Below are 24,206 nucleotides of genomic sequence, written 5' to 3'. Positions count from 1 at the left end.
GATCAAGCTGGCACAAAGATACCGGTTGTTTCATAGGACAAGTGCTAAAAACAGACATTCGTCTTAGTGGAAGGTAGTCCTTCTTGATACACGGTATCATCATCTCTGCTGGGCCTACTTGGCAGAGGGAGTTTAAAATAACTGTGAAAATTACGCTGAAGTTACACGTAGAAGACATTTATGGGGATTAAAAAAAAAAAATCAAAAATCAAATTATTTTCAAACTTGAGTTTCAAATGGCACAGCGTCTTGTTATTGGCTATTGGGTCCATGTGATGCAAAAAATCCAGAGCAGGCTGGATTCTGTTTGTGTGTAGAACATGTAGTTATGAAGACAGGACTGTCTGGATTTGAACCTCAGGGTTGCACCTTTGTTTTTTGGCAGATGACGTAGTCCTGCTGTGGCATCCTTAGAATGTGACCTTCAGCATTCACCGCAGAGGTTCACAACAGAGTGATAAACGGCCAGGACAGGAGTCACCTCTCAAAGTCATGGTTCTAACTGGAAACAGATTAGATACATTGAGCAAATAAAACGTTGCAGAGTCTTATTCCTGAAACATCACTACAGCAGCATCTCGAAGACACTGACAGAATACATCAATAAGATGTATAGGTTTACTTCCTTCCTGAACTTGTTTACCCCCCTGGGTGGATGCATGACTTTAAATATTATTATATTGATTATACATTGAAAGAATAAAAGAATGGAAAGAATGAGGAGAAAGATTCTGAATAGGTATGTCAATTAACAATCAGTGGTGAAGGACCGTGGCTCGTACTGACCTAGAGTAACCAAGTCCTTTAATGATCCAGGAATTTCTTTACAAGAGTGGAAGGACAAGACTTTTAGACAGGATAAATAGGGAGAAAAATCATTTTAGGATGAGCCTTGATCGTAAACTTGTGGACAATTTTAACATAAAATGTTCTGGAAAAACCGAAAAACATAGACCACCTAGTTCTCTTAATTTATTCTTATTAGAATTTTTTTTTTTCAAAGTTCACAAATTCCTAGTCCATCCTTTGTTGAACAATGTGACCTTTAGGATATAATAGTTCTTACAACTGTAGAAAATATATTTATTAATATACTTCATGGGGTATTTCTTTATGATATATGAGTGTTTGCACTTGTTTGGGGACTCCGTATCAGCTCTAGTAGTGTTATCAGCTTGTCTACAACTGGTTACAGCATAATTTAAACCACTTACCACATGAAAAGCAAAAAAACATCTTGCTCTGAATAAAAGAACAACTAAGAATTTCATAAAAGTCACATTTAATGAGCTTCTTTCCGCTGATCACATGACCAGTCAGCTGATCTTCAGCATATCCGCCTGACCAGCTAGTGTTTACAAATCAGCAGTCAGTCTCACTACATCAGAATGAGGGTCCCTGCATGATACGGACAGGTAAATGAGCAACATTCACACCTCTGTAACTGCTCGTATTCACGTTTCTGCATATGGGTGCCGTCCCCGTTGACCCTGGCTCGCGAGAGGAGGAAATACGCGTGTCACAACTCCGTCTCGTACCAGTGTGTGTCGGAAGTAGCGCCTGGGCCCGTGCACTGGCTCGTTTACATGCTAATAGCCTAGCTAGCGACATTAGCTGTACTGTCATCTCGGTTCATGTTCTGTGACAGCTGACAGCCACATTTGGTGGTGTTACTGCTTTTCAATTAGTTTAGCCTTCATTTTGCATTGCAGCAGGTGGAGGCCACATGTTAGCGAAGCTGTTGTTCGGTTTTGTAATGTCCCGAGTGATGGCTGCGACTATCCCACAGCGCAGAATGAAAACTGTGGGAGCATCTTGCACTCAGTGTTTTATTCTCTGCTCGTTTTATGACATGTGTAGCAAGGTATTGTTTTACAGGTGGGTTGATTTGGAACTCGAAACTATCTATAATCGGACTGACCTGGATTGCGTACAATTGGATTTTAATTCCTATTTTCTGTAAATTCATCCTGACAGTATTTTGCATGCGAATTATATCAGGACATTCCTGGTTAATAATACAGATTTTTTTTTGTTTTTGTTGTCCATTTTTGATTTATTACAATTTTCTGCTTTTTTGTAAGGAAGCGAAATGTGCTTCAGTTACTTTAATATTAATTAATTACAAAGATTTCCCCCGTGTGTGGATTAAAATGTTTTTTTATTTGTGCATCATGCCACATCAAATTACAGAGTGCTGCTTGAATGGCAGGAGTTCTTATTTTTAATCAATTTATGGAAAGGAGTTTAAAATATCAGATTTTTCATCATTATGGCCTCCAGTAAACCCCACTGATCAAGACAACTGTGAGGTTTTCAACAAACTGCCAACATTTCATATGCATGATCAAAATTATATTATTCAAAGGGTTAAAACAAGTTTTCTGTGTGTGCGATTAACCACCTGATTTCTGCTGGAGCCTCTTTCTTTTTCAAAAATAATGGCCTAATAGATCAGCTGTAGGACACTATTAGAAAATGCAGTTTATTTTCTAGAAATCTCATACACCTTTTGAGGTTCTTCTCACCTAATGTAGCATTTTGCTGGTGCTGAAAACGTTAAGGAGTCCTCTCCACTTAGTAACCTCATCAACACCAAAGAGTGTTATTGTCAGCGCAACTTGCTAACGTTTACCTGTGTTGCGTTCACTGTTCGCAAAGAAGTGGGACGCTTGGCTTGCGACCTGCTGATTGCTAATTAGTTCCAGTGAAGTTGTATGGTCTCCAGTAACCCTGTTCTCATATGATTTCTCTAATAAGAGCAGATTTTCCTTGCGGGCAAAACTTTTAAGTCTGTTTAACATTTTTTTTTCCTGTTGTTCAAGAGTCGTTTTTCGGCCGCAGCTGGCAATGCGGATTACAGGGCATTTTCAACGCTTCAGCAAAAGAAACCTTTCATTGTCTCCTGTGCACAGCACAGACAGGATTCATGTGCTAAAACAACTGAGTGAACCCTAATAAAGTAGTTAGGAGAGGAAAAACTATTCCCATCTATTTTTTTTCTATCAAGCACACATGCCCGCTAATTGAATCAGTCAAGACTTGGAAACTTCATGGTATTTTGTAAAGGCAATGATTCCTAGTAAGTTCTCAGCTCTTTGCAGAACATGTGACTGTAAAGGTTCCAGAGTTCTCGCTGCGTGCTGAGCTAAAGACATGTGAGTTTGTTTAGCTGGGATGTTTCTCTTTGACTCAACCACAGGCCACCTTTTCTTAGTTTTCACAGCTCCTCTCATCACGAATGTTTACTAGGTTTTGTTTTCGCCGCAGTCCACTCTGACGAAAGTGGATCTCGTATTAAACCGATTTGTCATATTAAACCGATTTGTCTAATTCGACTGACTAATCTGGCTGTAGTTCCGAAAATTTTTTGGGCCTTTTTTTCTTCTTTATGGCAGTGAGGAAAGTAACTCTTTATTGTGTTTTTGTTATGTTGATTTATCTAAGTCCTTTAGCTTGTAGGTTTCTTATCAACATCATATGTCCTTCTCTCAGGGTTAAGTGAATCTGCTAATTAGTTTAATCGTTTTATTCCTGGACATCAAATATTGTTCTGTAGTGACTCTGGAATATTCTCTTACTTTAAATAATGTTATGTGCTCCCCTTTTTTGTTACTGCAGAATGAATAGGAGTTCAAGTAGAAAGGAAATTAATGTGAATCCTGAAACAAAACATGTTTTTTAAACTTGAAATTGTTTTGAGAGAGCAAGTCAGGCCACTTTTTTTTTCTTGCTTAAGGGCAAAAAAAAGTGTGCTTACATTCACTCTTCCTCTTGCTTCCAGATGATTCTGAGCTAGACATGGGAAGTAATTCTTCCTGTAAAACTGCCACGGTTTCACCCTGTCTTGATACCTGTATGAATTCAAAACCTGAATTGTTTCATATGATGTAATTGCACTATTAAAGCAGGGAAATAATTATTTCCACTGCTGCTGCACTATAAAATATCATATTCATTGCTGCAGTTATGATGTTATCTTGGTGAATACATTGTGGCTTTTTTTCCAATCAATCAATCAGAGGTCAGAATTTTCCACTTTTCATTCATCAGCTCTGATCAGTGGACCAGAAAAGTGAGTTTTTTATTTGAATTTTTATTAAATGGGTAAAAAACTTTTGTTTTCTCAAATTTAAGATGTATAAGCAAATCAACCAACAGCTTTCACTTTCAGGCAAGAAAAGCCTTGATCGGTTCATCATTAATAAACACCTGCTAAATTTAGCCGCATGATTTTTTTTTTTCTCCAAGTTTTCTTTTCATGAGTTTTCACGTCAGCCTTCCTTTTGCTCTTATGTCAAATAACTCTGGTATAACAGGTGACGCTAACACGATAACTAATTTCAAGTAGACTGTCATTCGGATGTTGTTTAGATGTTTAATATGAATTTAGAATATTACGTCAGTGAGTGAATTGTGCCTTTAATTTATTTCCATACCTCAACTAATCAAGTATTATATGACGTTGTTGCAGTGTGATCCATAGACTCTGATCACACTGGAATTTTTCTGCCACCTTGTTAAAAGGATTTTAAGTTGTACGAAAGACACGACAGACAAACTTAATCAATTTTGAATTCGCTGTATTGTAAAGCTGGCCTTGCCTTCATGTCAGAAGCTGGCCTGAACCCCCCAATGCCTGTTGGGGGTTGGGGGTGAGAATAAAAAATAAACCGAAATCAACAAACCTTATGATTATCACCACATGAGTCTTTCCAATTCACACTGAAAAGTGAGCTCAGACTAGCGCTCGGCAACACGTCTCTTATTTACCTTGCCTTCGTGTCCCACTGTGCAGACACAAAAAGTGGCTAATATGTCCAGTTATTACTTCCTGTATCTTACAACCCATCCATAAACCCTGGGCTTCATTATTGTGGGACTGTTTTGCAGTTTTTTTTTTTTTTTCCTTTGTTAAAATTTTATGCCGGCTACCTTCAACCCGAGACTGCTAGTTTTCCCAGCAGTTCCATAAACGAAGCATTCAAATAAAGAGAGTTTTATTAGCCTTTTGTCCTGAGTGAATTTATTAGAAATATAATAATAATAATAATAATAATAAAAAGTCAGCTTTTCCTTCACTGTAACCGAAGTTGGATTTAATGTTGCGGTTTTTGGACAATTTAATTTAAGATTCTCTCTGAATGGCATTTTCGAACCTGGCCAGCCAAAACCAAAATTGTTTTCTTTTTAGTTAGCTGTGATTTCAGGCGACAACACAAATGCTGCTAATCACAAAAAATGTGTAAGAGCAGCAGTGCTTAATTTCCCTGTGGAACTGCAACAATCAGTCAAGCAACCTGGATTTTTGCATTTCAGTCTTTCTGTTCAAACATTTCAGGTACGAAAAATACACCTTGAAACAGATGGACTGTTATTTGTCTATTGATTTATTCATGCAGTTTATTACAAATTGATTTTGACTGTCTCATAAAACATCTTTGCTGTTAATTATTGAAGGTACTCTAGTTACGGCGGATTAAATAATTCACAATCTGTGTTGAATACTCCCAAAGTTTTCCAGTGTTCTATTGTCGTTTTTACAACGGAGGCGTTACTTTATACCGGATTGTGGAAACACAGAAAGGCCTCAAGCCGTTAGACGTGTGTCTTTCATCCGAGCGACAGACGCATACGAACCTGAGAAAGTTCTAGTTTAGGAGAGAAAATGAAAAAAGCGTGATGTGCGTCTGCAGACCGGCTTGTGGAGAAAAAGGGATTTCTCTTAGTTCTTAATATGAATTGATATTCATTACTACATAACCAGATTGTTCTGCCAACTCAAGCAACTACAAACCAGTTTTGTTAAATTGTTCAAGTAAGGTTAAGAAAAAACCCCAACAATTTTAGAGTTACCTTTTGCAGCATTCCTCTGCTGTTCTCTAGTTGTGGATTAGTTCTGATCATTTACTGGGAGGGAGAAAAAAAAACAATCAGTCAACTCGAGGCTGAGCGTTAGACTCTGAGTGGGACAGATGTTTCCTAACAAAACAGAGCCATGCATTATTCATACCAAGTCATTTCTATATTCCTGGCATTTCTTTGCCAATCTGTCGAGCAGTGTTTCATCCACACGGTTAATAGGTTTTGCGAGGCCTCTTTGTTTTGGTTCTTTCCACAACTAATAAGGGGAAAGTCTGTGAAAGAAAGACCGTGCTCTGCAGATCAGTGCTGCTATTCTGCGGAGCTCAGCTTTAGCTAAAGCATTATCATAAACACGGAACAATCTCAAATTTTGTCTCGAACGGAAGATAAATAACCGGGTTAATCTGGAGTGTCTCGTCGGAGACGAAGTTCAACTCTTCTAAGAAGTCGGCAGGGATGAACGGACTCGTGGTTTAATCCAGTTTTGTTTCAGTCTGGTTGGTTGCTTGTGATTCGGTGCTTCTTTTAAAATCTGCTAAGTCAAATGATGAAGTGACCTTAAAACTTGACTAACGGCCACACTGATAAATGCTTGCTGAGTAAATGATTTTCACTGTTCAAATATATATATATTTTTAGAGCAAAGAAAAGAAGTATTGCTGTTTGGGTAAAATACTCTAGAATAACATAACCATATTTACAGCAGAAATGTCAACGTAATAGTTAGATTTTCAAATGTGATGACAAAAGCTGTTTTAGAACCTGGTTTCTGAATGATTTATTTTGCTTGAACCAAGTAAAAAAATAAATAAAATAAAAAACCCCCCTCCCCCTGTCTTGAAGACTATCCAGATTTTGAAGCAGTGGGAATAAAAACACAAACATTGCCACTTGTTTAATGCACTAAGCCACTTCAATAAGTTCCTCAGTCTAATCACAGTTCCTCTAAATAAAAGCAGTTCCTCTTTTGATTCATTTGGAAATTTGTCATCGACATATTGACACATTGCTACTATTTTTCTTTGAGCGTAAATGCATTTCTGTTGGAGTGGGTGAGAAACTGCTTCTAATTTAATAGATAGCCTTGTTGTGTGTTTTTTTTTTTAAGGAAAAAATCTTTTCATCTGCACTTTTTTTTTCTTTTTTTTTACAGCTTTATTCAATAAATTAGAATTTACATCATCACGGGTCTCGTTTGTCAGATTAAAAGTATCTTTTCATCAGGTGTTAAACATACTTTTCAATAAGCCCACATTGCTATTTTTAAAAAAATAGTTTTTCTTTTTTATTGGTCTGATGTGATATTCTCATTTTAAATGTCACTTTTCATTAACTGTAAGTGGAAAGTCATCATGATTAAAATAAAGGCTTTCAAACATCCACCTGTGTGTAATTAATCTATATAATGCGTTTCACTTAGCGGTAAAATTTCTTAAACAAATGGGCTTTTTAAATAATATTCTAATTTATTGAATGGCTCTGTACCGTTTGGATCTACAACCCTAATGGAAGGCTAACATTATGTTCGTCATATTTCTTAGAAAAGGAAAATAACTTCTGATAACTCAACAATATTCAGTTAGAAAATTTCAGGGTACCTCTGGAAAGTGTGACTTTCGAGCATTTATGCTCACACATTACCATGGAGAACGTAGCTGGCTCTGCACAAACTTGTTTTGTAACCTAAAAGCAGCAAGAGAAGGTTTGCCTCAGGGCGGCCTTCTGTTTGGATGTATCAACATACCTCATTGGGGAAGTCGGCTCCTGGCTCTCTACCCAACTCCTTCTCAATGACCCAGATTCTCTCCCCGTTCTCAAAAGTTGATGTTGCCTTGATTTCTTGGGTCCTTCGCTGCCCAAATTGCAGAAACTTCTCCAGCTGAAGCCGAAATCCGGCCTAACTTTTGGGTTTCGTCTTGAAGTAGTCGTGAAGGTGAAAAATATGTCTCCTATTCATAAGAAATGCTGTGGATCAAGCCTGACTGTTCCCTAGTTTGGTACCTGGTTGGGCTTCAGATTCATAAAGAACGTTTTATGGTTCTCATATTTCAGAGACGCCTCCGTTTATTTTCTATTAGAAGGAAAGTCTGGCATCAAAACATTTAAGTGATGCATTTATTTGCTTTTCTAATGACTTCATTAGCTTCGTCGACTCTTCATATATCAGCGTGAGCTCAGACATCTCCGGTGCTGCTTGTTAATTTCAGTCATTCTTCACCGACTATAACCGCTGTCAGAGTTCTGTGAAGTCTGTATCAGTTCAAAGAAGATGGCGTAGCCTTTCTTCTTTTTTTTTTTTTTTTTTCTTTTGGTTCGCTTCCCTTTTTGTCGATGCATCACTGATGTGACACTTTCCTCCTGCAGAAACATCCTGGCCTTCTGAGTCTTGACCTGGGAGAATCTCGCGGCTTTGTCGGTAAGACTTAAAAAAATAAGTTAAAAGTTGATTGTTTTATTTTTATTTTTTTTCAAAGCGGAGCTCAGGTTTTGCTAAATATTCTTGGTCAGACATGATGAGGAACGTTGGTGATGAAGTTTAGTTAAATATCCTGGAAGTTGTTGACTCATCTATTGATAACCTGCAAAAATAATGACTATTATTACTACAGACACAAACTGAAATGTATTTAACTGTGATTTTGATCTAATAAATGATGACCAACATGGGGTAGAAAATACACACATTTACATTTTCTTTGTTTTACAGCAACAACAAAAAAATGTAAGCAACTTTAGAGAGATTGGCTAAGAATTCTTATAAATTCCTGGCAGATTTAACATGTTTTTATTTGCCAACAACAAGAAAAATCTACCATTCTCATTTATGCACTACTGTAAGTACTGGTCTGTTACATAAAGTGCAAATAAAATACGTTGAGTTCCAAGTCGTAATGTGAATGAACAAGAAAAGATTCAAGGAGTTTGAATGTTTTTAAATTGCCCTGTAAAACAGTGTTTGTTTTTTGTTTGTTTTTTTGCCTCACTTTTCTCATTCTAGTCCAGCTGGGCCGCAGTCATGCAGCACCCCAACTTCGAGACCCGCCACCCGCTCCAGACAGACGAGCAGCAGGAGACCGGTTTCGACCCGCTTCACAATTTCAACAAAAATCGCAGCAGTATGTCAAACCCTGAAATAATTTGATTCGTTTCTGAACCGACAGACGGCTAACCGGAGGTTTGGGGGGGTGGGGGGAGGTCTCTAGCCAGTTGAGGTTCAGGACAAATGTACAAGCCACAACACAATAAAACGAAAACTGACTGAGGTTTGAGTCACAGGCGAGACGGGGTGAGCCTCGGGGCGAAGGATGTTTTTTAGGTCTATGCGGGAGAGAGAGAAAATATTGTGGAACTGATGAATATTCATTGTGAGCGTTTCTGCGGAGCGATCTACTCCTTTAACTAATGCTGATAGACAGCGCTCTGACTTGAATGCTTGTTTACCTGCAGGCCAAATTAGACGTATTACCGCCAATAAAGAGCATGAGGCAGTTTGCCACTTTGGTTTCTGTCATGACTTTCCCCCGCTTCTGGCCGTTTCTGCTCCATTGACCGTAACAAAGCCAATGAAAACAAAAAAAGAAAAGAAAAAAGAACCAGTCATTTTTTGTTAGGAGTTTACAGAAAAAGAAAAAAAATCATCAAAGAAAAATGTATTTTTCTTTCACTTTCCAGCACTAACACCTCCCTCTTGTGGTTACCCTTCAGGAGGATCCCTTGACAGCAGCTTCTCCTCCCAGTCTCAGTCCACCTTCCTCTCCTACAGGTCTGTTCTTTCAGTTTCACTTGAACCTCTTCCCTTCTGGAGGACACTGCCGATTAGTTGTGGTGTCAGATTTGGGTCGAGCAGCCCAAAATCTCTTAATCGCCTTTCTCCTGACGTGCAGAAAAGAATGGGACGACTTGTTCCTCAACAGTAATTACCTGGCCAGGATCCGGCAGGCCGGCGTCAACGGTCGGCTGAGGAGTAGTCGCTTCCGGAGCGTTTGCTGGAAGGTAGCCGTCGAGTCGATCGGGCCGCCTGATCGAGTTTTGATTAAATAATCTATTTTAATAGGACAGAGTACTTTCGAGGAAAGTAGAAGCTCAAAGTTTTTAAGTTGTGGAGGGTCAGATTTTTTGGCATGTTTCAATGCGATGTCCTGTGTTGGCAGCTGTACCTGGAGGTCCTTCCTGAGGACAAGGGCCAGTGGATCAAGAGGACCAAGGAGCACCGGGCTCAGTATGAGAAAATCAAAGAGATGGTGGGAGTGCCATTCTGCTCAAGATTTAGTTTATTTATTATTATTTATTTATATTTATATTTATATTTTTACTATTACTGCTGTATCACTACATCGTTTTTTTTCCCCCTAATATCTAAATACACAGTACCATGCAAATTGCTAAAATTGTTTTGGAATCAATCTTCGACCTTTAATGTACGACACTGTCGTATAGCCGGGCTAGCACTTCCCTGGGAAATGTCTTTAGAAGTTATTTTCATACATCTACATGGTGTTCTTTCTTGATGAAGCCCTGTATTTTGTCCTCAGTGAAGACATGTTTCGCTGTAGACAATCTTGGCAAGGTCTTTTAACTTTGTTCTATGTTTACACTTCAGGATTTCCCCCCGTGTATTATAGGCCTGGCGGGCTGCCAGGCTTTACTTGTGCCCCCACCAGGCTAAGCGATGCTTATTTATTTAAGTCTTTTTAAAATGTTTGCATTTTTTAAGACTTTATCGTGGGTGTTGAGGTATTAATTTTCCAATCTTTCAATAGCACATAATTTATCAAGTGATATTTTCAAATGTCTTGTCAACTTTAAACATTTGTTAACTCAAAAACACGACGGGCTCCTGGATGAATGACGGCCCTAGCGCCCAATCACTGGGCTTAGCAAGTTTTCTGGGGAAAACCTTGCACTTCTACTTTGCATAACAGTGGAAGTGATTGAACCGAGGAGCTGGCCCTGTTTCGAAAAAGCAAAATCAAAAACCAGTTTTTTTTGGCCTCTCAGATTGTGTGTGGAAAGCAACTGTAGCCCTTCGTCTTTCTGTCCCAGAGTATCGATGTTTATTGTTCATTTGTCACAGCACATCACTAACCCCCGTAAAACTGCGGGCCAGCAGGACCTGGTCGTCAACAATCCGCTGTCCCAGGATGAGGGGGTGAGAATTTCTGCTTTTTCTTTGGGTTTTCGTCTTGGATGTTAATGAGTGAATTTTCTTAGGAAGTCACATCCTGATCTCTCAGCGTTGGTCCCAGAATGCTGCTGACAGTTGCTGCTCTACTTGTTAGACGGTTCTTATTAAAGAATCGTGTCAAATCTTTACGTGGTAAACGGCTGGAAAGAAGAATGTAACGTATCTAAGATGGTTTTTATGACAGTCTGCCAGATGTTGGTGCACATAAAGTGTTTAATTGTGATTATAGAGATCAATATGCAATAACAGGAAGATGGAGCGCATCATCCTAGTTATAAAGTCCTTAAACTGGCTCCCTGTAGCTCAGACTTTAAAATACCATTGTTGGTTTATAAATGACTGAAAATCACCAAAATGATTCGAATATCTTTTGTTGATCTATCAACCTTCCAGACCTCTCAGGTCTTCTGGTTCTGCTCTGCATCCCCAGAACCAGAGAAGCAGCATTGAGCTTCTATGCACCACAAATCTGGAACAAACCTCCAGAAAACTGCAAAACACCTGAAACACCGACTTCCTTTAAATTCAAACTAAAAACCCAGCTTTGTAGAGTTTCTTCTGAACCGTAAACAAATGAAACATTGACCAGCATATTTGATGTGTATGATTTTGCTGCTGGCACTCAAGATGTAGTGTTTGTTCATGGTGTTTTATGATGTGAAGCACTTTGCACTACTTTGCTGCTGAATTGTGTACAAATGTACTTGATTGATTGATACTCGCCTTAAGTTGAATTCAACACCACTTGCTATCTTTTTGTACTTTGAGACAACTTATGTCATTTTTTTCCCCCTGGAAATTATAATGAAAAGGTTGTCTTAAAGTTTTCTGATGCTAAAAATCTCCTCAAGTTTCCTTCAGCATTTTATTCATTCATATCTGTCTTAACAAAAGGCATGAGCTTTTGTTAATCCATTAATTTATTCAGCCCACTTACTATCGTATCTAATTAATGTGGCCGCACGTTTATTTCTCCTGCTGCAGATCCTTCAGATTTGCCTAATTCGTGTCTTGTTTTTGTCCCCAGAGTTTGTGGAACAAGTTCTTCCAGGATAAAGAGCTGAAGGGGATGATCAAGCAGGACGTTTTTAGGACGTATGCAAGCGTGTCTCTGTTTTTTTTTTTTTTTAACTCACATTTTCTGCTTCTAGCATGAAATCACACATTTGTTCTCATCCTCCTGTAGATTCCCTGAGATCTGTTACTTCCAGAACGAGGACGTGAGGACCAAGCTGACTGACATTCTCTTCTGTTACGGCAGAGAGAATGAGCAGCTGCTCTATAAGCAGGTGTCACCTTTTGTTTTCTTTCTGTGGCTGAGTCAGAGTGTTGATGGTCATGATTTTTGGATGGATGAGGCGGTTAAAAAGTGTAGGATTTATTTTCTTAATCCATTTTCTTTCATAATCCCTTTTTTTTCTTTTCCTTCTTGCTCTTTTCCCTTTCCTTTCTTTTTCTTTTCCTTCTGCTTCCTTTCTCTTTTCTCTTACTCTGTTTCTTACTGTTTTCCCCGTTTTACCCTTTCTTTTTCTTATGCTTTCTTATTTGTACTCTGTTACTTTCCTTCTTACTCTCTTTTTCTCTTTCCTATCCTTCCTTTATATTTTACTCTCTTACTTGCTCTTTCTGCATTTATTCTTTCTCTCCCTTCTTTTTTTTAAGAGCAATTCTTGCTCTTTTTCTTTTCTGTCTTCCTTTCTTTTTTCTCACCTTCTTTTCTTCCTTCCTCTCTATCATTTGCTCTTTTTTTATTTTTCTGTCAAAATGGCTACAAGCACCCAGAGACCCTGTAAAGACGTGGAACAAAGCGTGTAGTAGCAACACCTCGTCTCGGTCGAGGCTCTTCATCCTTGAGGAGCTCAGGCTGAGGAACAAAATGCCTCCGTAACCTTATCGTTATCGGTGTCTGTAACAGGTGCCAGCGAATAAATAGATGGCTAGTAAAACATCTACTTTCCAAACTAGAAGTGACACATGGCGGGGCATTGGCTAATAATGTCTAAATTAAAGCTGCCATCAGGAATTAGAAACCTCGTGCATCATTATTAAAAGGACTGATCACAAATGGAGCATGCTCCTCCATCTATCGCTACCCTTATAGCTCCATCTCTCTGTGTGTGTGTGTGTGTGTGTGTGTGTGTGTGTGTGTGCAGGGGATGCATGAGCTGCTGGCCCCCATAGTGTTTGTGCTGCACTGTGACCATCAAGCCTTCCAACACGCCAGCGAGACGGCCAGCCCCAGGTCAGTGTGCTCTGAATCCATTTCCCTCTCGTTCCAGCTAACGTCTGCTTCTCTGCAGTCGGCAGATTCTGATTTTCCTTTCCCGCCCCCCCGCAGTGACGAGATGAAATGTCTGCTGGACCCTGCGCACCTCGAACACGACGCCTAGTGAGTGCAGAGCGCATTAAGGGGTTTTTGGCTTGTGCAAAGTGAAGAGTGCTGTCGTCTCACTGCTTGCCTCTCTCGTGTCCGTGCCTCTCTCGTGCCACCGCTCTGCGTTCAGCGCCATGTTCTCACAGCTGATGGAGACGGCGGAGCCGTGGTTCTCCACCTTTGAGAGGGAAGTGAGGAAGGTCAGTGTGATGGCGCTTCGAGAAACGACGCTCTGCGATCGTGCTGCGTTAGATTACACCAATGTTAAGTAATAATCCTGAATCAGAGGCCCCTGCTTGATTTGATGCCGCTCAGCCTGTTGCCATGGTAACAGCAGATGCAGTTTAATGTGCAGGCTACCAGAGGATAAGCGGATGCTTTGTCAGACGTGAGACTGGCTATGTGAGTTTCCAATATCTGTTTAATACAAAGACAGCCTTTGTATTAAACAGATATTGTTTAATACAATAAAGAGCTAAAAAATGTTTAAAATAATTTCTCAAGAAATTATTAAACAGGGAATTTTGTCCTGGAAAAAGCGCCACTGTTTGCCTGCTTTTCACCTCGTTTGAAGTGAACTGCAGTAGAAACGTGGGAAGCCGCGCCAACTGTAACCTGATTCAGTTCTGCTGTGGCGTCTGAAAGCGGACCACGAACGTGGAGGCTGTGAAGTAAAAATCAAATTACTTGCCGCATAGTTTCATATAAAACGATCACGCTCGGCTTGGCAATTTAGGAATGGCAAGCTGTGCTGCTCGCAAGAGAAACGGTGCCCACGAAGACGATCGGCGCAAACTCAAAAGTAAACAAGCTCACAGAAAGAAACTCGGCCACGAGTGTTATTGTAGACGAGACCGAAGATGATAATGAAAGTTTTGAGTTTAAACAACAGAAACGACAAAACGTTGACTCTGTTTCTTCTTCAAATTCTTAGTACACTTTGAACATTTTTACATCTTAACACATTACAGCCATGCAATCTATTAATAAAGTCCTGTTGTATTAGGATTGAATTGAAAATTAACCTAGCAGAAATAACGGCTTATCTTTGTATAAGTTATATTTTGCAGTATTATTGTAAATCCAACTGAGGATCTTTGGAACTGGTGTTTTCAGGCGTCCAGTCGGTCTGAGTTTGAGCTTTCTTTAAAAGAAAATGGCCAGATATTTGATCTCTAGATTCACAAAGCCGGTAGAGACACACAAATAATGGCTGTACATATTTTTCACTCAGACCGAGTGAATTAAAATGCATGTCTCAGTATTTAGATCACTATTTGTAAAAAAAAAAAAAAAAAAAAAAAAAGCAATTAATCCTTTTCCTTCCACTTACAATTATGCAGTGTGAGTTGTTTTATCACCCAAAAATTTTAATTAAAAATGCACAAGTTGCAACGTGACAAAATGTGAAAAGGTTTAATCGCTAATAATACTTGTGCTAGACGCTGAAACGCCTGCTGTTTGTTCACCAGTCGGGTGTCATGCATGATAATCTGCCCGTTTTTCATACGTTCATGTTTCTCCGCAGGGTAAGGAGGAAATGCTCACCAGCATCCCCTTCGCCCGGCCCCAGGACGCCGGCCCGTCGGTCGCCGTGGTGACCAAAGTGAACCGCATCCAGGACTTGCTGGTGAAGAAGCACGACATCGAGCTCCACATGCACCTGAACCGGCTGGAGATCGCTCCGCAGATCTACGGCATGTCAGTAGCTTCTTCTTCAGCTTAACCCCAATCTTTTTCTCGTCTCCGCACAGACGTCCCTATTTAAATTTTTTATTTTTATTTTTTTTCCTTCCCCCCTCCCCGTCTCTCAGCCGGTGGGTTCGCCTGCTGTTCGGCCGCGAATTTCCCCTCCAGGACCTGCTGGTGGTGTGGGACGCTCTGTTCGCCGACAGCATCACTCTGGATCTGGTGGACTACGTCTTCGTGGCCATGCTGCTCTACATCCGAGACGCTCGTACGCTCCATTTATTGCCCAGATCCTCCAGTGAAGAAGCCATGTGTTGGCCTTTGTGGCATGTAATCTGATAAGACACTTGTGAGCTGAAGAATCACATTTACTCTGCTTCATTTAATCAGACGAGGTCGTATTTCTTGAAGCAGAAGGCAGCGATGCGTTATTTCTGTTAATACATATAGGAGGCAGGTTGGGTTATGGTTAAGGTTTTTTTTTTGTTTGTTTGTTGTTTTTTTTTCCTTAGTAATCTATTATTACCTGAAGATGTGTTGCATTGAAATTTACACTTACAATTTGCACTTTAAAATCTGCAACAGAGACAGAACATTGATGGTTTTTACAGCTTGTGCGGTTTTAAACTTGTATTAAAGTGCAAAAAATCTTGTTTTTTCACACTTGTTTTTGTTTTCCTAGTAATCGCAAGCAACTTCCAGACCTGCCTGGGATTACTGATGCATTATCCTCCCATAGGCGACATCAACTCTTTACTGCAAAAAGCCCTGTTCCTCCGAGACCCCAAAGTAAGCCGACCTTGCACTAGAAAAGCAACATCTCGTTGACTGTCCCGATTGTACGTTGCCACCCCGTTCAAGCGGGGAACAGAAAGTGAGCGGCGTCGAAACAAACGTGGAGGGCGTTTACGAGTCGAAGCCGTGTCTGTCTGCTCCTGCTCCTGCTCAAGGAGGGATTTGCTCGACTTTTCCTGTAGCACACGGAGAAGATTTGCCAAACTTAACCGCCCACGTGGAAAGCAGTGGGTGGGAATCCTCCAGCAACACTGTATCCAAAAAAGACATCTTGTTGTGCTGTGACACTGTGAATGAATGATAAGGGGGGGGAGGAGGAGAAAAAAAAAATCTAAAAATTTGGCGGCGAATGTTTTATTTCATCACACTTCTTCAGCTGTTGGGTGGTTTTGACCGTGAGATCCTGAAGCGCTCCAAACGTTGGGAGATTAAATTTGAGTAAACTGTATGGCGTTGCCTGGATACTGCGACTTAAAGTTAAAAAACCAACACCAGGCATCAATACTGTGATGTCAGTTGGATGAATCAGAATAAATACACGATAGATTTCACGTAATTGATTATGAATTACATTTCTTTGATTGCATTTGTATAACTTTTTATTGTATAATTACTGAAATACTTCCACAAATGGAAAACATACTTCAGGTCTATAATCTTTATATGGTCTAAATTGCTTTTTATTTTTATTTATTTATTTTTTTACCATAGTGACATAAAAATTATAAACATTAGAATGTTTTATAAAAGATGTATATATAATTTTTTATTATTATTAATTATGTAAGACATGAAGTGATGCTTGATAGTTTTAAAGCTGATTTTCTGCTTCCCACTCTTGCACTGAGATTAGGTAAATATTTTAAAATGACAAATGAGGAAGATATTTTGTGCTCAGTGTTTTTTTGTTGTTGTTTTTTTTTACCTCTGGATCAGGTGCTTGGTAAAATAAAATGCAAAGATGATCCAGATTCCTTAGCGTTTAGCATTAATTAAACTTAAAGTTGTGTGTATGAATAAAACAAAGGGAAAAAAATGACAGCAATAGCTATAATAACAATAAAAATAGAATTAGACAACCTATAAACTATGGAGATATAAAAATGCTTTTAGGTCAGCTGAGCCTCATAAAATAATAATAGATTATGGCCAAAATAAATTCAGAAAACCTGCTGCAGATGGATATTATTGTAGCCATGTAACTACATTTATTTATTTTGGTAAAGTAAATCAAATGACTTAAGATTTCAAGTTGTTAAGCAGGTGCAAAGCCTCGATGAAGACAACGGGTAAAACAAGAGTTCAAAAGTACTACAAGATCTGCACAACTTGGAACATGTAGTTTTCCGCTCCCTTTGCTCTTCATTGGAATAAAAAGCTTAGCCAAAAAAACTGTGAACCCAGATGGGGAAAAAGAAACAAAATTGCCCAATTTGTGCCTGTTCTGAAGTTTTCTACATGAGTTTCTGTTATTAAAGCTCTTCAGAATCTAGTAAAAGTTTGTTTTGTTTTTTAATCCTCGCTTTCAAATTTTGCGGTTTTAAATTGCACTATAATTATAACTGCACATGAAGTGAAATGTTCTGAAATGGCCCAGTGTCGGGTAAACGGGATGAAAACGTTGCAGTTTCCCCACAGTGAAGGCGCCTGGTTGTTGCGGCAGCTGCTTCCTCCTGCTGCAGTATCAGATAATGTGGGACCATCTGACCGTCTAACCCATCCAGCCTCATTTCTCTGAAACCTGTGACAGCAAAGCACTGTCTCGTTTAAATACTGGGTGGATCTTAAATTTCGGTTGGGTATTTGTCCAACATGGTGTTTTTTTTTTTTTTTTTACAACCTGAATTAGCATCCGCTGTGATTCAGAGGTGTTTCTGTAGTTATGCAGTCATGCATGGCCACAGCTTGTGGGTCGTTTCCTCTGATCTTCATCACGCACTCACAGATTTTATTATTTTCTTTCTCTCGTGCAGAACAATCCACGCCCGGTGAACTACCAGTTTCAGCAGAACCTGGATTACTACAAGACAAGGGGAGCCGATCTGATGAACAAGACGCGGTACGGAGATTTTACGAAGTTTGGTTTAAAGCTCCAAATGTACATGATGATGCATCACTTTAGTTGGCAGATTTTGGTTTGTTTATGAAAGTGTTATTAAACTTATTTTGACCTTTTCATTGATTCATGTTTCCCAAGTCCGTCTGGTTGGTCTCAAGTTTATTTAGGTTTATTCCATAGCCTATGTGGACTTGTATAAAATACATTTATATTCATGACGATGTAATCAACTTGCCACCGATCAAAGTCATCCAGTTCTTCCTTGATCGCGATCTGGTCAGTCTTTAAACACATCAGCAATGTTTTGATGGACGACGTAACGTCGGAATCTCTTCGTCATCCTGGACAAAGTTCCAGATGAATTTTTCTGTTCATATTTTTGCCGTTCCCGTCTGCGTCCGCAGGTCCACCTCTACGGTGAAAGCCGCTCCGCTGAACATCAACAAGGTGTCCAGCAGCCTGCTGAGCTTCGGCAGGAAGCTCATCGCTCCGGCCATGTCGGGCGTGTCCACCAGCGTCGCTCCCATCAACAGCGAGGTGTACTCCTCGTCCTCCTCCTCCTCGTATTCCTCCTCGTCCTCCTTCACGCCTCCTGCCTCGGCGCCGGCGCCCGCCCTGTCTCACCCGCTCGCTGAGCCCTCGGCTCCGCTGCCGCAGACGCAGGTCCAGGGCCAGACGCAGCACTACCGTCTGCTGAAGTCCGAAAGCATGCCGGTCCACCTCGGCAAAGGTGAGGACCAAGAGACGGCGGGGGGTGAGGTGACAAAAAGCTAATCAGGACAACCGACTCCTCCTGCTTTTCCCCCATGTATTAATGTCTATTTTTGTTCCCAGTTAAAACACTAAAGTCTTCTCTGCATGTCCTTGTTAACACTGACCAGCTGGATGAGTGTGTGTGCGCAGCCACTGGGGTGTGTGGTTGTGGCTACATCAGCTTTGACTCTCCTGTCTGTTAGATGGAGTTTCAGGTGCAGTGTCTCAGGGCTCTCTCCCAGAACAGACTCTTACTGACACACAAGGTAACCGCTGCCAAGGCAACCGCTTGTGTGCCATGCAACCCCTCCCTCCCGCTTCCTCTCCCTCTAATTTGGTCGTGCTTTTGCAACTCCATTAGCCGCTTTTTCAGCGAACACGACCGTTCCTCGCTCCTCGTCTGTTTGCTCGTGTGCTGCTGTGTAAAATGCAACTTGTTGCTGTAGAGCAGACCCGAGTCCCGCATGTGGATGTGACTGTAAGCCTTGACCAGCAGGGGGCGATCGCAGCTTGAGTGTGATGGATGGGTCTTTAGCTGCCGTAAACACTTTGTATACCGACGTGTTTTTAATGCCGGATCTGATGGCTGTAAATATGCTTTGAGGTCACTGATGGATGGAATATATTTATTGATAGAGTTCCACTTTGTAGGATCTCTGATTCATCTCAAAATAGATCTGGTTTGTAGATGTTCACTTCAACTAGTAGGAGGTACAGTTTATGTTCTGATTGTTTTTTGTTTTTTTCAGACTGTTAGCCATAAGAGAAAGAGGGGGGGAAAAAACCTTGAAATATATTTGTGTGTATTGGCTCTTTAAATAATGAGTCTCCCTTTTTAACCTTGAACTATCATGATGACAACAATGTCCTCCTGGACTCACTGACTTACATTCATTTGATCACATCCACGTGTCGCAGTGTCCCACAATGTCCCGAATTTTAGTCGATTCCTCCATCTGCATTTTCCCAATTACTAAAGTCAGGAGAACCAGAATGTTGCTGAGTATTTTTAATAAAAATGTGTTAAACAGTTTTTCTTTCTTTCTTTTTCTTTTATTCTTTGTTGCTTTGCTTTTTGTGATCATTTGAAGTCAAAATCAAAACATATATTCTGTTAACTTGAAAGCTCAAAGCCTGGGAGCGGTCAACTGAAGGGCAGAGTCATGACTTTTTAAAATTTAAATGACAAATGATTTGTTTTCTGACCTTATATTGAAACCCTGACTTTAACACCTAAAAAATCAGCAGATACTCAAAGGATTTATAAAAAAATTTCATCATAAGATTTCTCTTTTACTAGTTATGGAAATGTCATAGTTCATCTGCTGTGCTTCATTTGACCACCCAGACAACAGCAATGAACAAACCGTACTCAAGTTTAATGTTTTAAGGAATAAAAATATGTCTCAAGTTCATACTATTTTTTTCTTTTCTTTTTTTTTTTTTTATCTTCTCACCTTTTCTTCCCTCCATCTTCCAAAGGCCAAAGCTCCAATACGGTCAGCTCCTCCCCCAGCACAGAGAGCCTTTCTGGTGGGCGGGGCCAGTCCACTGCGTCCCCGCCGCTCCCGCCCTCCAGAGGGAGTGACGTCAGCTGCTCGTCTCCTCCCCTCTCGGCCACCAAGAAGGAGTCCTTCTTCAACATCACCCGCTCCCGGTCCCACAGCAAAAGCATGGGCAAGAAAGAGACGGTGAGCCGCTTGCCTCGCTCTGCTCTTTGCTTAGCAGTGACCTTTTAATTCCTCCCCTTCGTTCGATCTTTGCTGTGTTTTTTTTTCTTTTATTTATTTATTTGTTCATCAAAAGGACGAGGATCTGGAAGCCCAGGTGTCCTTCCTGCAGGGCCAGATTAACGACCTGGAGGCCATGAGCAAGTACTGCGCCAAGATGATGAATACGCACATCTGTGAGTTCCGACGCGGCTCCTTAAGTCATTATTTATTTCCTGAAATGAAAAACACATTATTTATCTCTACATCTAAATTCTTGTTGACATTAAGTCGTGTCAGGATGTTTAAGTTTTGTAAAACTATTTGATTTGGTGGCATTTCAAGAAAGGAACTTCTCTGCAGGTAAAATCCAGGAAGTGATTCTGCAAGAGCACCTGGAGAAAGAAGATGAAGTCCTCGTCTCTCTAGCTGGACTTAAACAGGTAGGGGGAGGAAAAAAAAAAGTTTTAATTACGGATTCTACAGTTCGACTCTCCAGGCTTCAGCTTCTTCCGTTTGTTTTTATGTAATAAAATGTGGTCAGATCAAAGACATCCTGAAGGGAGCGCTGCGCTTCAACCAGAGTCAGCTGGAGGCCGAGGAGAACGAGGAGATCAGCATCGCCGATGACCACTACACCTCCACCGCCGCAGCGACGGAAACATCCCTGGACAGCGCGCGTTACCACGGCGAACGGCTTCAGGGAGGCGACGGCACGCAGAGCAGAGACTCCTACCTGGACCGGGGTGCGAGTACAGACGAGAGGGATGAGGAGACGGCGACGACCCCGCCTGAGCAGCAGGTTATTAGATCGTTAGTCCTCCTCTTGACGGCTGCAAAAGTTTTTTTTTTTTTTTTTTTTATATCGCTTGAAGGCTTTTAGCTGAAAACAGCTAATGTTTATTACTTTGGGATTTCATGTGCTAGGTCGGTTTAAAAAAAAAAATGGTAGCAATAAACATCTGAAAAGTGTGGAATGCATTTGGAGTCAGTACATTTAAACACTTTTTACTTCAGCCACAGCAACAAAACGGTAAGAATTTGTGCTCAGCATAGTTGCGTAGTTATTTTCTCACATGCCCCTCCTCGCCCCCCGATTTGAAATGCTATTGAGAATCGGATCATATTTATTTTACATGTACAAACCATTGGCTCCAATTCCATTTATAAATCAAAACAGATTAATAAAATGAGTAGCAGCTCATTTTATGAGCCTCAAAACAAGTTCAAAGTTCAATTTATTAACTCAGTGATTCAATATGCTTTTTTTTTTTTTTTACATTAACACAGTAAAACTTTTTAAAAACATTTAATTGTTTGCCAAAAAAAAAAAGTTTTTTTATGTAATAAAATGTGGTCAGATCAAAGACATCCTTGCCAAAAAAAGTTGTTTTTTTTGGCAAAAAAAAAAAGTTTTTTTTTTTGGCAACTTCTTCAGCTTTTTTTTTCTTTTTCAAAAGGCATAGCTTTTTAACATTGTGCAAAACTTGCACCAAAATTGATTACAGCAGCTTGTGAGAAGTGATGAAAAGTACTTAACATTTTGCATTCACAGTAGGCTTCCTGTGTGCACTGTGTTTTTTTCCCCATGAGATGCAGTTACTCGCTTACAATGTAGTTTTTCTTGTTTGTTTTTAATATGACAGTAAAGTCGTAATGAGAACACAACAAACTGAGGAATACTGAGCATATTATGAAGATATAGTTGGAGTCGGTTTCACAAGTCTGCATCAAATTATCAGGACTTTGAAACAATTATTTAAACGACTGTTCGCTTCGAAGAAAGAACCACGGACTTGCCAAGCTGATCAAGTCGTATCTTGATAACTCCACCAAAGCTTTTTTTTTTTTTTTTTTTTTCTAATAATTTTACTGGCAATGTTGCTTTTTTATACTGCCAATAGTATTACAACTCTCGTATATTATGACTTTATTTTTATTAACAAAAAATAAATCATAGTCCGGCTCTAATACTGCATATTACTTTATTTACTTACTAACTTCAAACTCCGTTTTTCTTCTCAAGGTCACAAACTTCGCTTCCCAGCTGTAGCCTATTTCTTCCACTGGCTTGCACAGATGGCCTGTTGATTAATTTGAACAGTGATCGGAGGCTTGTTTGTCGAGCATGAATAAAGTCCTCCTGCTTCTCGTGTAAGAAGTACTGATGTACGACAATGTTAAAGTTTGCCACAGACTTTCAGTTGGATTTAAACACGTGAAGAAATTTTGATTTATATAATTCCTTTTTAGCTTTTTGGCTGCATGTTTAGTTCTGGTGGAAGTGAACCTCCAATACGGTGTTTTGCAGCCTCTGTGTGCATCGTCATCCATATTCCCTTCAACGCTGAGCATCTTCACCCTGCTAAAGAACAATATCCCCTATGAAAATGTTAAAGGGGTATGAATATTTTTGCATGCCAATGTATGTGACCTCTGCTTGTATAGGTACACAATGTTGATCTCTTTAAATCTCTTGCCTACAGGTGGCGTCGTCTCTGGGCTCCGAGGGAAAGAACTGGGACGATTACATCCTGGTGTCTCAGGACGGAGACCTGCTAGCCGACGGGAGGGAAGCCGAAGGAAAGCTGCCGCTGCCGGCGAGGCGAGGGCGCGCCGCCGTGCGAATGGAGCCCGAGGGCTCATCCGGGACTTTTCACGACCCCTTGACGACTGGCGCCACATCGGGCTCCTCCAGCCCGGAGGAGGGCTCCACCAACAGCAAGGACTCCGACTTCACCATAGTTAACCCCAACGACCTGTGAACGGACGGCAGTTCTCCCTCTCTTGCACCTGACGAAACTGAGTTCACAGGGTAGGGAAGCACCTGCTGTTGGTGCTATACCACTAAAAAGTTGCACATGTGTGGACTGCGACATGGAGAATCACAAACGCCCCTACTCTTCATCGCTTTAGCCGTCATCTGTACCATGCAAGTCCTGTCTGAACTGATGCTGTAAGCTGTCTCATCCAACGCCTGCTAGGCCATTTTATGGGTTGCTTCTCCCCCCCCCATCACCAGTTTCCTATTGCGATTATTGTAGTGCCATTCTCTGCAGAGAGAGGGCGCTGTTGGACTGCTTTACTCCATCACTACACGGATATTTTGAAGGACCTGAGACTGCAGTTTTCCTGCAGGGGAAAACTTTCTCCTCCTGCTGTGCTGATTGGGAGTGCGAGGATGTTTTCGTATGAATGTGGAGATCCAGCCATACTTCTGCCTGTGGTGTGTATGCGTGTGTGTCCTCGTGGAGGACGCCGTCTTCTCCGATACTGTAACAAAAAAAGGACGAGGTCCTCCGCGTCGTCGAGGGCAGCTTTCTCCCGCTTCTAAACCAGTGCCTCTGACCGTTCTTCTCTCAGCCAAACAAAACCTAACTCTGTGATTTTTTTTTTTTTTTTTTTTAGTCTAGAATGAATATTTTTTAACCCTTTAGATTGATTTTCAAGACAAAGTGATTAAGGAATGAGTCAGATTTAATTTTTTTTAGATCTTATCTAGTTGTGGACATTTTAATGTGACGAGTTGGTTCTCACGTCGGATGTGGGTTGTTCCTCCTGTTCTGTGCGAATTATGTGCGGCGGCACGCAAAGAATGTTCCTCCAGCTGCCCGTTCAGCGTAATTAAACCTAGATCAATAAAACTATATTGCTCTTGCTACAAGCTGACTGCTGTCTGGGGAGTAACTCTTACTTTTAAAGCACATTAAGCCATTGAGGTTGAGTGGATTTTGTTTTAGCCAGCTGTCCAAAATTTATAAATGTTTTGTTCTCATC

At 40.5% G+C, this 24,206-nt stretch overlaps 1 protein-coding gene across 4 annotated transcripts; it reads left to right on the top strand.

Moving 5' to 3' along the window:
• The first annotated feature begins 1,290 nt into the window (after positions 1 to 1,290).
• On the top strand, positions 1,291 to 24,098 carry tbc1d5 (TBC1 domain family, member 5). 4 transcript variants are annotated; one of them, XM_008421673.2, is made up of 23 exons: positions 1,291 to 1,415; positions 8,230 to 8,281; positions 8,864 to 8,981; positions 9,571 to 9,628; positions 9,750 to 9,858; positions 10,017 to 10,106; positions 10,940 to 11,014; positions 12,078 to 12,145; positions 12,237 to 12,339; positions 13,204 to 13,292; positions 13,389 to 13,439; positions 13,555 to 13,624; positions 14,953 to 15,125; positions 15,239 to 15,381; positions 15,796 to 15,902; positions 17,882 to 17,967; positions 18,372 to 18,697; positions 18,924 to 18,986; positions 20,203 to 20,411; positions 20,527 to 20,626; positions 20,793 to 20,872; positions 20,974 to 21,231; positions 22,916 to 24,098. In XM_008421673.2, the coding sequence occupies exons 3-23, from the start codon at positions 8,882 to 8,884 to the stop codon at positions 23,192 to 23,194; spliced, it is 2,637 nt and encodes an 878-aa protein (XP_008419895.1). In that variant the 5' UTR covers positions 1,291 to 1,415; positions 8,230 to 8,281; positions 8,864 to 8,881; the 3' UTR covers positions 23,195 to 24,098. The 4 variants fall into 4 exon arrangements, with proteins under 4 accessions (XP_008419895.1, XP_081469157.1, XP_081469158.1 ...); XM_081613031.1 differs by having other exon boundaries at positions 9,538 to 9,628; XM_081613032.1 differs by lacking the exon at positions 13,204 to 13,292 and having other exon boundaries at positions 9,538 to 9,628; positions 13,330 to 13,439.
• The last annotated feature ends 108 nt before the right edge of the window (positions 24,099 to 24,206 follow it).

Source organism: Poecilia reticulata, chromosome 11 (genome assembly GCF_904066995.2).
Source record: "Poecilia reticulata chromosome 11, P_reticulata-male-v2, whole genome shotgun sequence".
Classification (NCBI taxonomy): domain Eukaryota; kingdom Metazoa; phylum Chordata; class Actinopteri; order Cyprinodontiformes; family Poeciliidae; genus Poecilia; species Poecilia reticulata.
The sequence above is the reverse complement of the archived record's forward strand: the minus strand, read 5'-3'. Positions and strand labels throughout refer to the sequence as shown.

Bases quoted from the DNA above. Each gene is read 5' to 3' on its own strand.
- tbc1d5 (XM_081613031.1), top strand. From the start codon at position 8,882: ATGCAGCACCCCAACTTCGAGACCCGCCACCCGCTCCAGACAGACGAG. The intron at 13,625-14,952 runs GTCAGTGTGATG...GTTTCTCCGCAG, and splicing joins TTGAGAGGGAAGTGAGGAAG to GGTAAGGAGGAAATGCTCAC. The intron at 20,412-20,526 runs GTGAGCCGCTTG...GTTCATCAAAAG, and splicing joins GCATGGGCAAGAAAGAGACG to GACGAGGATCTGGAAGCCCA.